This window comes from Eschrichtius robustus, chromosome 20 (assembly GCF_028021215.1).
Source record: "Eschrichtius robustus isolate mEscRob2 chromosome 20, mEscRob2.pri, whole genome shotgun sequence".
Lineage (NCBI taxonomy): Eukaryota > Metazoa > Chordata > Mammalia > Artiodactyla > Eschrichtiidae > Eschrichtius > Eschrichtius robustus.
This window is the reverse complement of record NC_090843.1, coordinates 58,215,399-58,227,130: the sequence shown is the minus strand read 5'-3', so window position 1 is coordinate 58,227,130 and position 11,732 is coordinate 58,215,399. Positions and strand designations below refer to the sequence as shown.

Here is an 11,732-nt window from a genome sequence, read left to right as displayed (position 1 = left end):
CCACGGATTGGCTGAGAGAGGCATAGGGGCGGGGTTATTGCTCCACCGCTAGAGCGCGTAGACCCGGTGGGGCGGGGCTCCGCGGAAACCGGAAGTATCGAGTGACGGGCACTCGGAGAAGTTCCGGTGAGTTCGGGGGAGGGGTTCACGTCTGGTTGGAGGGATCCCGGGCTGAGAACTGGAGCCTACGGGGTGTGGGCGGTCCCGGAGCGAGGCTCACATTCTCTGCCCTGCAGATGACTGTCCACAACCTGTACCTGTTTGACCGGAATGGAGTGTGTCTGCATTACAGCGAGTGGCACCGCAAGAAGCAAGCGGGGATCCCCAAGGAGGAGGTGACGAGAGGGCCCCGCGCAACCCGGGTGACCTCATATCTCCAAATGCACATTGTCCCAGTCCAGCTTCTTCTCTCCAAACCCTGGTTCCTTCCCACCCCAACCCCGGCTCCTTTAAAAACCGAGAGCTAACTCTGCCCCTCTCCCTCCAGGAGTACAAGCTGATGTACGGGATGCTCTTCTCTATCCGCTCGTTTGTCAGCAAGATGTCCCCGCTAGACATGTACGCGTAGTCAGAGGGGTTGCTGAGGGAGGGAGGGAATTTGGGGGTGGGGGAAACTTTCTGGAGTGGAAGGGGCTTTGGCCCCCAGAGAGGGTAAGGAGACAGAGAGGCTGAGTCCGGGGCAAGAGTGCAGGAGCTGGCAGGAGCGGCGGTGGGGAAGATCTGAAGGTAGAGAGGTTGGGCAACGGGGCTAAATGGAGGGGTGAAGATGGGAGGTGTCTTTAGTCAACCAGCCTCCTACAAACGACATGTTTAGAGAAGAGGGAGTCAATCTAGAGGAGATCAGAAGAATCTCTTTGGGAGAGATTTCGCTTCTATTCCTTAACATCCTCCTCATCTCTGCAGGAAGGACGGCTTCCTGGCCTTCCAAACTAGCCGTTACAAACTCCATTACTACGAGACGCCCACTGGGATCAAGGTTGTCATGAACACTGACTTGGGCGTGGGACCCATCCGAGATGTGCTGCACCACATCTACAGTACGGTCAGTGCCAGCCCCTCAGACCCTTCCGCCAAAGCTTCAACAGCCATGGCCACTTAGAGCCCCAAGACTCCTTCAGCTTCCCTGCCCTAATCCTACTGTATTGTATCTCTATTGAAGTCAGACTTCTTGGGACCCTTTAGGTCCTTATACACTCCCACCACCAGTTTCTCCCCAAGGAGGGTTTGCCTTCCAGCCCTTGATCTCTGTGCATTCACACACCCCTGAGGTTATAGTAGGTTTGGGGTTGAAAACAAGAAGTGTTCAAAGCCTGGCTCTAACACCCTCCCCCTCCACAGCTGTACGTGGAGCTGGTGGTGAAGAATCCCCTGTGCCCGCTGGGCCAAACTGTGCAAAGTGAGCTCTTCCGCTCCCGACTGGACTCCTACGTCCGCTCTCTGCCCTTCTTCTCCGCCCGGGCTGGCTGAAGGAAGCACTCTACTTCACCCCTCAGAAGAATCCCTGTCTGTCTGGGGCCCTTTGTTTCACCTGAGGGCCCCTACTGGAAGCCCCACGGCCCCAGCTCCTCCATCCCCGTCAAGCCCCTCGGCAGCCCTCCCAGGGGAACAGCCTAAAAAGCCCTCCATGGTGCCCTTACCATCACAGGAAGGAAGCCTGCTGGAGTCTCTACACCTCCAAACCAGGCCCTCTCTCCAGTTTTATCCCCTACCTGACTCTGGGAGAAGTACAGAATAAACTTTTTATCACCCTCTGCGACCTGAGCGTGTTAGTTTCAGTGGTCGATTGGGGCCTGCCCCTCTCATGAAGGCTTGAACCAGGGTTCACATCCCCTGAGCCAGCAAAGAGGCTTCGTCCACGGGTTTCTCAACAGCGGCACTGTTGACGTTTGGGGCTGGATAATATCTTGGCGTGTGTGTGTGTGTGTGGGGGGGGGGGGGGTGCTGCCGTGTACTTTGTTCTGGCCGCCACTCACTAGATGCTGGTAGCACATCTCCATGTCTTTCTCTTTCTCTCTCTTCTCTCACATGCGCGCGCGCGCACCCAGATCGTGACAGTCAACAATGTCTCCAGATCTTGCCAAATGTCCCCTAGGGGAGAAAATAGCTCCCCGATTGAAAACCACTGGGTTGGGGGAAGGCCGACTGGCCTCGGGGTGCAGAGAGTAGAACCACCTTCCCGGTTCGGCTCTCTGGTTCCTGTGAGCCCACAGAACACGCCGGAGCTCCGGAAGGTGGGGCTTATGCAGATGAGCGGCAGGTTTTGGCTGGGAGGCGGGCGGCTTTATGCAGATGAGGGGGCGGTGCCTGCATGTTGATTAGCTGGGCCCGCAGCCGACGCGGCTAGGAGTCTATCGGGTCCCGCTGCGGTTCGGACTGAGGTGGCATCTCTCTTCCGCCCCCCCTCGTCCCTAAGTTCCTACCCTCCGAGGATCGCCCTCGACCTTTACCCTCGTCCATTTCCTCCTTTCCTCCCTGCGCCAGTACCCCCGAATCCTAATCGCTCCACTCGTGGCGCCCCCCGCGTTTCTCCTCTCCGCCGCAAACCCCGCGACCTCCAGCAGCCCGCCCCCGCGAGCCGGATCCTGCCTGGCTGCTCCGGCCGCAACCTCCTCAGCCTTCCCGCTCTTCTAGGGCTCGCGCCACTACACCCCCGGGTGTCTCCCCTCGGGCTTCCCGGTTCCCTGCTCCTCCCGCCCCCTCGGAGCCCCTCCCCCGCCTTGGCCAGCCGGCATGCAGGTGTCTATCGCATGTACCGAGCAGAACCTTCGCAGCCGGAGCAGTGAGGACCGTCTGTGTGGACCCCGGCCGGGCCCCGGGGGCGGTAATGGCGGGCCGGTCGGCGGGGGGCATGGGAATCCTCCGGGAGGAGGAGGGTCGGGCCCCAAGGCCCGGGCCGCAGTGGTCCCCCGACCCCCAGCGCCCGCTGGGGTCCTCCGAGAGAGCACCGGCCGAGGCACTGGCATGAAATACAGGTATGGGGGTGGCCGGGCAGCCCGCCACATCTGCTCCCCTTTCCTGACCCCTGAGGCTTCCTGGGATGCTTCCAGGACCCCCCCAAACTTCGCTAAGAAGGTCCCAGCTCACTCCATCTCCTCTTCCCATCACTGGCACTCCCTTACATGGGCCCTCTCTTGCTCTCCGTCCAGTCCATACCCCCGACTAGTAGAAAATCAAGTTTACCAAGGTTGATCAGGCCTGTCAGACCCAGGGGATGCTCCTAAGCTTCCCTCCTTACCCTCAGGAAGGCGAGGGATGCACGGATCTCCAGGGTGCACACACACACCCCTGGATGAAGTGTCCTTGGGTCGTGTCCTGGGAAGATGGGGGAAGGAAACGGCTTCTCACTCTGGCCTGCTCAGTGTGCCTGACCCAGATACTGTCCCCACATGCCCCAAGGTCTCCTGCAACCCTTCTTGGTGGGGAGGGAAGTGGGGCCCTTGGAAGGATGGACCACATCTCTCAACCCCCTGCTGAGGGACAGGGGCCATGTGGGAAAGATGGACTGAAATGTAACCGACTTTATCTCAGAGAACCACTGGGCTCTCAGGACTACCAGTAGGGGGGAGGGGAGGGGCTCCTGCTTGAGAGTGAGCAGAGGTCACTGATCTGACCCGGCTTTGTCACTTGAGGAATTTGATCCCCTCCATGTGGTGGCCCTGATTGGGAAGCTGAGCGGACTGCCTGGGTGGGGGGTCCTTGGGAGGAGGGGGCTCTCTCGTTTGAAGACAGACTTCACAAGCCAACAGGAGCAGAGGGAGTAGAGAGGGGAAGAGGGAGAACTGGTCTTTCCTCTCATACTCTCCACCCAGGTGTCCTACCTGCCTTTGTTGGAGGCCCACCTGCCTATCTTATCCAAGGATCCTTGCCTGCCTGAGTGCCTGAACTTAACTTGGTTTACCCCTTCCACCCCAGTGTCTGCCCTTTAGCACAGCACTCTCTGATGATCTGTTTTCACAAACTCAACACAATTAGCCAGTTGCATTCCTCCCAGCCAACCCCCACCCCCGACTCTACACATCCCAGAGATGACTCCAATAAACACAAGACCCACCAGCAGAAACGCTAAGCAGGCAGCGCATCTTCAGTGTGATAGGAGGGAACAGAGGCATTGGACAGTGGCTCCAGAGGAACAGTCATTATTTGTTCACTTATGCTATGGCCATAGCACTGCCCAATTCAGTGGGCTCACTGAGTCTAGTTTCTTTGGACTGAGACACCCTGAGGGCATCTCAGTCTGGAAGGAGAGGAGCTGGAGGCTGATAATCTATGTCGCTAATGGAGGCTCTACCCATTCCTTCTGCCTCTGTGTCCTGCAGGAACCTAGGAAAGTCTGGTCTTCGGGTATCCTGCCTTGGCCTAGGTGAGTTAGAAAGAAGAGGAATTAAGGGAAGGGGCGTTCTTTCATGGCTTGCCCCCACAGGTCTCACTTGCCTGGCTTCTCTCTTGCAGGTACCTGGGTCACATTTGGTTCTCAGATCTCAGATGAGGTATAAGTGATGGGGCCTAGAAGCAGGGTGAGGGGGTATGAGGGAACCAAAAAGGGGGGAAATGGACTTGCATAGGGGTTTGGACAACAAGCATGGAGAACGGTGGACCTGAGGTTGGAGGATGGGGAAAGCGGAGTGAATGTGGAAACCAAGGTTGAGGTCTGATGGGCTAGAATGCCGTAAGGAAGGTAACTGAGAGGCTGGTTGTTGATCTTCAACTTTTTCTCTCACCATCCTAGACAGCAGAGGATGTGCTGACAGTAGCCTATGAGCATGGCATAAACCTGTTTGACACCACCGAAGTGTATGCAGCGGGAAAGTAAGGACTGGGGTGAAAAACTAAGTTACACTTGGAAGGCTGAGAGAATATCAGGGCTTTTTGGTTTTCCCCCTAAAGAACCCTGGGAATTCTGCATCACTAAGTTCCAACCTTTCAGCCAGTGGGGGCCCTGAAGCATTATGGGAACTGTAGTCCCAACATCTGTCTCTCTCCAGCTTTGAGGGCAATGGGGCATACTGTGCAGTCAAAATAAAATAAAACCAACAAATATTTCCTGGACATCATTTATGTGCAACTATGTGAGGATGACAAAGCTAAATTTCAAACATACTACACCACAGCACACACGGCTTCACGCTGGAAATAGTAAAAACCTAGGATGACTACTCCTGCCTCACTCTTCTGCTTATCTTTAAGACTTGTCCCAGATGTCAGCTCCTCCAAGAAGCCTTTGCCCAACTCCGCAAAGTTGGTCACTATCCCCCTCAGCTCCCAAAGCACTTTACACTACCCTCTGATACACAGTTCATCAATTACTCGTTTACAAGGCCATATTCACTGCTCAACTGGGAGGCTCCTTCCTCCACAGAACTTGTCTTGCTCTTTCCCACGTCACCTAAGTACCTATGCAAAGCCTGTCACAGAGCAGGTATCTGATTGAAGGATGACATCAATATGCCCTCAAAAAGCTCACAGTCTAAGTGGTTAAACAAACAAACCAAAAGACAAGGAGATACGAAAGATTAAATAACAGTAGCACTTCAGTAAGAGCCCACCATAACTTAAGACTTGTCACACATTAACTCATGATTAAGTGTCAAAAAATTGTGTAGCCAATAAGAGCTATAGAAGCTGACAAGGACTGACCATAGACTACAGCAATCAGAGAACATTTTCCGTAAAATGAGGCAGAATCCAAGCTAAATTTTGGAGGATGGGTGGAACTTTGCAGAGACTAAAAGAAGGGGGAGGGCAATACAAATGGTTGGAACCAGATGAGGCAGTGTCCTCCCTGGCTCCACTATAGTTGGTCCCTCTTCTCTCATCCTATTCTATCCCTTCAGCACCCAGAACAGAGCTTGGTACACAGTGATGCACAACTGACATTTGTTGAATGAATGAATGAAAACGATACAACTATAACCCTAGATTGGGAGCCCCTCTTACTTAGTCTAGGATGGGGCTGACAGCCCAATGGGCTCCTCATTTATGCTCCATTTTACAGGAGAGGAAATTAGTTGAAGGGAAAGGTGGGGAGGAGGGAAAGAAACTGATCCACTTTGGAGGGGTCAGTGCTTCTGCACTGTCTTCCTTCCAGGGCTGAAAGAACCCTAGGCAACATCCTCAAGAGCAAAGGTTGGAGGTAAGACATGTTGGGTGGGTGGGGAGGGCCGGGAGGTTGCTGGGGACATGATCATCCAAAAATCCTTTTCTTGCTGGTTCTACCATTTCTCTTTTTTCCAGGAGATCAAGCTATGTCATCACCACCAAGATTTTTTGGGGAGGACAGTAAGTGGCTGCCTCACTATAATTGGGGAGAAGATCTGCAGAGACTGTGTGAAGGTGCATGGGATGGGGGTGGGGACAGCAGTCCCTGCACCTGCTACCCCAGGTCTGCATCCTGCCTGTGAGGACCCCTGAAATCCCAGTTCCTCAAGATTCCAGGCCAGCCCTGGTCCCTTATCTTTGACACACCTCATCTTTGACTTACCTTTTCCTACAGGGCAGAAACTGAGCGAGGCTTGAGCCGCAAACACATCATTGAGGGTAAGAGTTAGGGGCTGGGAACCGGAGGTGGCTGGGTATGGAAGCCAGAGGAGTTGGGAACATTCTCTGAAGCTCTGAGTCTGAGGCTTTGAATAGGGAAGCTGGGATTTAGGTGGCCATGGCAAAGGGATAAGGTCTGAATTCTTAGGAAACTGAAGCTCCAGAGCTTACCTTCCTCGCCCCATGCTTACCCCAGGCTTGCGAGGATCCCTGGAACGCCTCCAGCTGGGATATGTGGACATCATCTTCGCCAATCGCTCAGACCCCAACAGTCCCATGGAGGGTAAAAGCAGCACCCCAACCCTGACAGCCCTTCAAAATTGAGCACTTCTCAAACCCTCAGCAGAAGCCAGCCCCTGCTCAGGAGGCCTCCCAAGCTCCACAGTTGAGGCTCAGACCCCAGGACTTGGACAGGGAGGGAGGTGAAGAGCAGATACCAACCTCTCTGACTCCACAGGGATGAGTGGGGCCTTGGTGGGGCAGGCAGAGGTCTGCAAATCTGGAACCCAGGATGCCAGGGGTCTGACAGTGAGGCTCTCCCTCTCCTATGTGCCTAGAGATTGTACGAGCCATGACCTATGTCATCAACCAGGGCCTGGCCCTATACTGGGGGACATCCCGATGGGGGGCTGCAGAAATCATGGTGAGTGTGCCACCCACCTCGCCGTCCTACAACTTGTTCCCACTTTTCACATGGCCACTCCAAACCCCACTCTACTGAAGGAGGGGGGAGTGGAAGAAAATGGAAGGAGTGCTCTGACCCCCATTTTTTCCCCACGCCAACCCAGGAGGCCTACTCCATGGCCAGACAGTTCAACCTGATTCCTCCAGTGTGTGAACAAGCTGAGCACCATCTGTTTCAGAGGGAGAAGGTGGAGATGCAGCTGCCAGAGCTCTACCACAAGATTGGTTCGAAGTCCCCTCATCCCTACCTTTCCCTCGGCCTCACCATCACCTAGATCCCTTTCCCACATCCAATCCTCTTCCTCTTAGGTGTTGGCTCAGTCACCTGGTCCCCTCTGGCCTATGGCCTCATCACTAGCAAGTATGATGGGCGAGTCCCAGATACCTGCAGGGTCAACATCAAGGTGAGATCTGGGGGCTCAGGTCGGCAGGAGTGGACTATCTGAGGAGTGGTCTTTTGCTGATTCTCCTTGGCCTCCAGGGCTACCAGTGGCACAAAGACAAAGTGCAGAGTGAGGATGGCAAGAAGCAACAAGCCAAAGTCATGGACCTTCTCCCCATCGCTCACCAGCTGGGCTGCACCGTGGCGCAGCTTGCTATTGGTGAGACGCTGCCAGCCCTAGACCCTGCAGAGGCCTTGTCTCCTCCTGAGACGCTACCAAACCGCAGACTGGTTTGTCTCTGGGGAGGACCCTCTTCCTCGGAGACACCTCTGAAGTCTGTGTGCTGTTTTTTTTTTCCTTCTCTGGCCCAGCGTGGTGTCTCCGCAGTGAGGGTGTCAGCTCGGTCTTGCTGGGGGTGTCCAGTGCAGAGCAGCTGATTGAACACCTGGGCGCCCTGCAGGTGAGGGGGGAGGGGTGTGGGGGGCAGTGTGTGGGGGGTGTCAGAGCCGGAGCCCATCTCTGTCCCCTGCCCCCGCAGTCAAGCAACGCCTTGCTGTCCAGCCCAGAATGGGCCTGTGAGGTCACCCACTACAATGTCCTCGCTTGGCAAATGAGAGGTCCCAGGGCGAGACGGTGAGGCAGGGGCACAGCTGCGACTCTTTCCCTGCCACTTGACTTCGCTGTGCGGCTCCCCGGCTTTTCGAACCTCATGCCCTTGTTCAGCAACCCTGCATGCACTGCCCTCTCCACCACCCCATTCAATTCCAGGTGCTGAGTCAGCTGACCCCGCAGACGGTGATGGAGATAGAAGGGCTCCTGGGCAACAAACCGCATCTCAAGAAATAGTCCGTCGGGGGCGCAGGGACCCAAACCGGATTCGCTGCACCCCCCAGAACCGCTTCCCCCCCCCCCACCCCCCGCCCCCGCCTTCGCCTCCCTCCCGCTCCGGATCCCTCCACGCAGCGGCCGGAGCCAGGGAAGCCCCGCCCACTAACGAGTTCCGGCTACAGTAGCGAAAGCATGAACAAAGCCATATCCTCCCGCAGTGGGGCTTGAGAGGGAAAGTAGTCCGCCGCCCCCTATTGCGTTCTCCTAGGCCTCCCTGCTAATCCTGGGCATGAGCTACTGGGCCGTCCCCTCTCTGCCACTTGGACTCGCTCCCTTCTCTCTTCCCCTGATCGCCGAGGCCCAGGGGGAAAAAAAAGGCAGATACAAGACCCATGCAGAGTACCTCAAAAGTGGCCCTTGAAATGTCATCAAGGGGTAACAACCTAATATGAAGTGAGTTTTGATGTCATCTGGGACAAAGGAGATGGGGCTCTTACATTCGTTACAAAGGAAGCCAGGCTGGTCCTGGCAGGAAGTAAATGATAATCTTTGGGAAACTAGGACCCCGCCTCAGCCAGGAGGTAGAGGAGGGCTTAAAACCACAAAGAGTGTTGATACTTTGTTCTTGCCGAGAGGGGTAGGGTGGGGAGTGCAGTGACAAAGCACTGATGAGGGAAAATTGATGGCCGATGTATAGCTTGTCCTGGCACAAGTGGCCAGGGAAGCCCTTGGAAAGTACGGTTGGGCCGCACTTCGCAGGAAAAGGTGACAGCCTTTAGGTCACGGCAGAGAAACGGGGCTGACATAAAAAGATCTGGGGATAAACTTTTGAGCCTTGAGCAGGACTCCCTACCTGGCAGTGGAGGACTGTAGTCTTCCTCCTGGCAATAATCTTAAAGCAATAATGATGGCCCCTCTTGTGTAAGACTTCCCAGGGAACTGTAAATAAAATCTCGGCTTGATCATCACTTACCGCGTCTGAAATTGCTGGGGACTGAGAGGTTAGCATCTCAGTCTCACGTATCTGGGCCTCTAGCACCCTGCCATTAGAAAGGTCCAGTACTACCTTTCCACTGCTCCTTTACCTTAGTGACCCAGGCATCGTGCTCCTAGTCACTGCTGTCATCAAGGACCCAGGCACCTGATCCTCCAGGCCAGTTTTATTCCTTAGAACCCAGAGGCCTGGCTTCATAGCTTTGTTGCTCCTCCCTCTGATACTCACTCTTATCCTTGTTTTGTTTTGAAAGTTATATTAGCCATTCGTCTTGTTTCCCTCTTGCCTGATACCCACACATATGCCAATGAGCTATCTAGGTGGTTTTCCTGTGGCTGAGGGGGAGGGGCTGTTCTGAGGTTGAGGCTTTGGGATTTGGGGAAGGAGAGGTAAAATGAAAACCGGTCTATGGTTGAAATGATACAGAGACAGGGAAAAGAAATATTATAAAGAAAAAAAAGAAAACAAGTCAAAGATCAGGTGTGAGAGTGGTGGAAAAGCAGAAGCAAATGGGATTCTGTCAGATCCTTACCCTTATTCTTCCCCAAGGGACACAAAGTGGGTGGAAAGTTATAACCTTTAAAGATCACAAGGCAGGGCAGGATGAGCTCTGCCTCCCTTAAAATATAACCTCACCATCTCCCTTCTTCCCATCCTCACCCTTCCTTGATCCCAAAGCTGGGAGAGCAAAATAAAACCAATTTTCAAAAGAGAGAAGTCAGCAGCATGCCATTCACTGGATTAGCAACCAACCGCGTCAACTAATGAATACTTACATCCACTCCTATCATCTCCCACTCATTTTGGAAGACTGTGGAGGAAACAAAGAGGTAAAAATGTGTGACTAAACTATTGTTAGTTATTCTGTAACAAACATACAAGAATTTATAAATTCAAAATAGTACTCTCCTTAAACAGTTACCTTGGAGGGTTGTGCACTTATTTTAATGATGCCTACCCCATTGCTCAAAACATTTTAAAAAGTCCTCTTAGAATTACCTTCAGAGGCAGTTAGAAACCCCTTGTAAGGAATGTTCCTTTATTGTCACACCTCGTTTATGATATATACATATATATGTTTATATATATATATATATATAATTTATTATTATTATTATTATTGGCCGTGCTGCGTGGCTTGCAGGAATTTATTTCCCCGACCAGGGGTCGCCACTGGCAGGGAAAGAGTCCTAACCACTGGACAGCCAGGGAATTCCCTCGTTTACCATATTTATCACTCACCTCGTTCATTAATTTAACAAGTATTTATCTATTGAGTCCTACTATGGTACATACAGCACAGGGACACAGTGGTGAACAAAACCAGACTCAGAACAACCTTTGCGAAGTTTACAGATGGGAAAGGCAAAGAAGTAACAAGTAACCCCCAAACACACACAAACTTCGGTTGTCCGAAGTCCAGAGGAAAGCATGTGGTGTTACCAGAGTCTACAGTGGGTATTTCACACAGTGAGGCTGCATGGACAGCTGAAGGACGAGTGGGTGTTACTAAGGTGAAAGCAAGAGGGTTAGGGGAACAGCGTACAAGAAAGCCTGTGGCAGAAAGGAACAAACTAGCCAAAGGTCTCCAAAGCCAGAATGTCTAAAGAGGGAACAACCAGAACGTGAGACATGGGTGGCTTCAGAACATACTGGGCCTTATAGGGCACTTCAGAATATTATCTTTATCCTAAGGACAGTAGGAAACCCTCTAAATCAGTTATCTATTGATACATGACAGATCAACCCCCCAAATTTCATGGCTTAAAACAACTTTTTAAAACTTTTATTGCTTCTCCATGATTCTGTGGGCTGGCCGGGGGCTTCCTCTGTGGTTTTCACCTGGGCTCATTCATGTGGCTGCATTCAGCTGGCAGGGCAGCTGAGCAGGAAAATCCAGTGGCCGCCCTGGTACACCTGGCTGTTAGTGCTGGCTATTGGCTGGGGCTCCTCCCTTCTCCAGGTGGCCTCATCCACCAGCAAACTTCCTTACATGGTGGTCTCAGGTCAGGGTTCCAAAGGGACAAAGGCAGACGCTGCAAGGCCTCTGAAGGAATGAGACTCCAGAACTCACACAACATCACTCCTGCCACATTTTATTAGTCAAAGAAAGTCACAGGGTGAGCCCAGATTTAAGGCATAGAGAAAGACCCTAATTCTTGATGGGAGAAGCAGCAAAGTCACGTATCATGGGAATTTGGGGCTATTAAACTACTGCTGCATTAAAAGGTATTTAACAGGAATGGAAGTGGTGTGTGGTAGGACATAACTGGGCTTGAGCTTCGGAAAGATCACCGTAAGCAGTGTAG

At 53.2% G+C, this 11,732-nt stretch overlaps 2 protein-coding genes across 2 annotated transcripts; both read left to right on the top strand.

The window, feature by feature from the left end:
- The first annotated feature begins 47 nt into the window (after positions 1-47).
- On the top strand, positions 48-1,756 carry TRAPPC1 (trafficking protein particle complex subunit 1). The gene is made up of 5 exons (XM_068530462.1): positions 48-126; positions 237-335; positions 488-558; positions 904-1,042; positions 1,339-1,756. Exons 2-5 carry the CDS (start codon positions 237-239, stop codon positions 1,465-1,467), a joined length of 438 nt encoding a protein of 145 aa, XP_068386563.1. The 5' UTR covers positions 48-126; the 3' UTR covers positions 1,468-1,756.
- A 613-nt stretch (positions 1,757-2,369) lies between these two features.
- Positions 2,370-9,338, top strand: KCNAB3 (potassium voltage-gated channel subfamily A regulatory beta subunit 3). The gene is made up of 14 exons (XM_068530211.1): positions 2,370-2,972; positions 4,317-4,360; positions 4,450-4,487; positions 4,727-4,806; positions 6,086-6,130; positions 6,232-6,276; positions 6,491-6,534; positions 6,731-6,817; positions 7,092-7,177; positions 7,323-7,443; positions 7,528-7,622; positions 7,700-7,820; positions 7,973-8,061; positions 8,370-9,338. Exons 1-14 carry the CDS (start codon positions 2,731-2,733, stop codon positions 8,445-8,447), a joined length of 1,215 nt encoding a protein of 404 aa, XP_068386312.1. The 5' UTR covers positions 2,370-2,730; the 3' UTR covers positions 8,448-9,338.
- The last annotated feature ends 2,394 nt before the right edge of the window (positions 9,339-11,732 follow it).

What these genes read in the sequence shown, in the direction of transcription:
- TRAPPC1 (XM_068530462.1), top strand. Translation starts at nt 237, where the DNA reads ATGACTGTCCACAACCTGTACCTGTTTGACCGGAATGGAGTGTGTCTG. An exon ending in CGGGGATCCCCAAGGAGGAG is followed by an intron (nt 336 to 487) that starts GTGACGAGAGGG and finishes CTCTCCCTCCAG; the next exon opens with GAGTACAAGCTGATGTACGG. An exon ending in TGCACCACATCTACAGTACG is followed by an intron (nt 1,043 to 1,338) that starts GTCAGTGCCAGC and finishes CCCCCTCCACAG; the next exon opens with CTGTACGTGGAGCTGGTGGT.
- KCNAB3 (XM_068530211.1), top strand. Translation starts at nt 2,731, where the DNA reads ATGCAGGTGTCTATCGCATGTACCGAGCAGAACCTTCGCAGCCGGAGC. An exon ending in CCCCAACAGTCCCATGGAGG is followed by an intron (nt 6,818 to 7,091) that starts GTAAAAGCAGCA and finishes CTATGTGCCTAG; the next exon opens with AGATTGTACGAGCCATGACC. An exon ending in AGAGCTCTACCACAAGATTG is followed by an intron (nt 7,444 to 7,527) that starts GTTCGAAGTCCC and finishes TCTTCCTCTTAG; the next exon opens with GTGTTGGCTCAGTCACCTGG.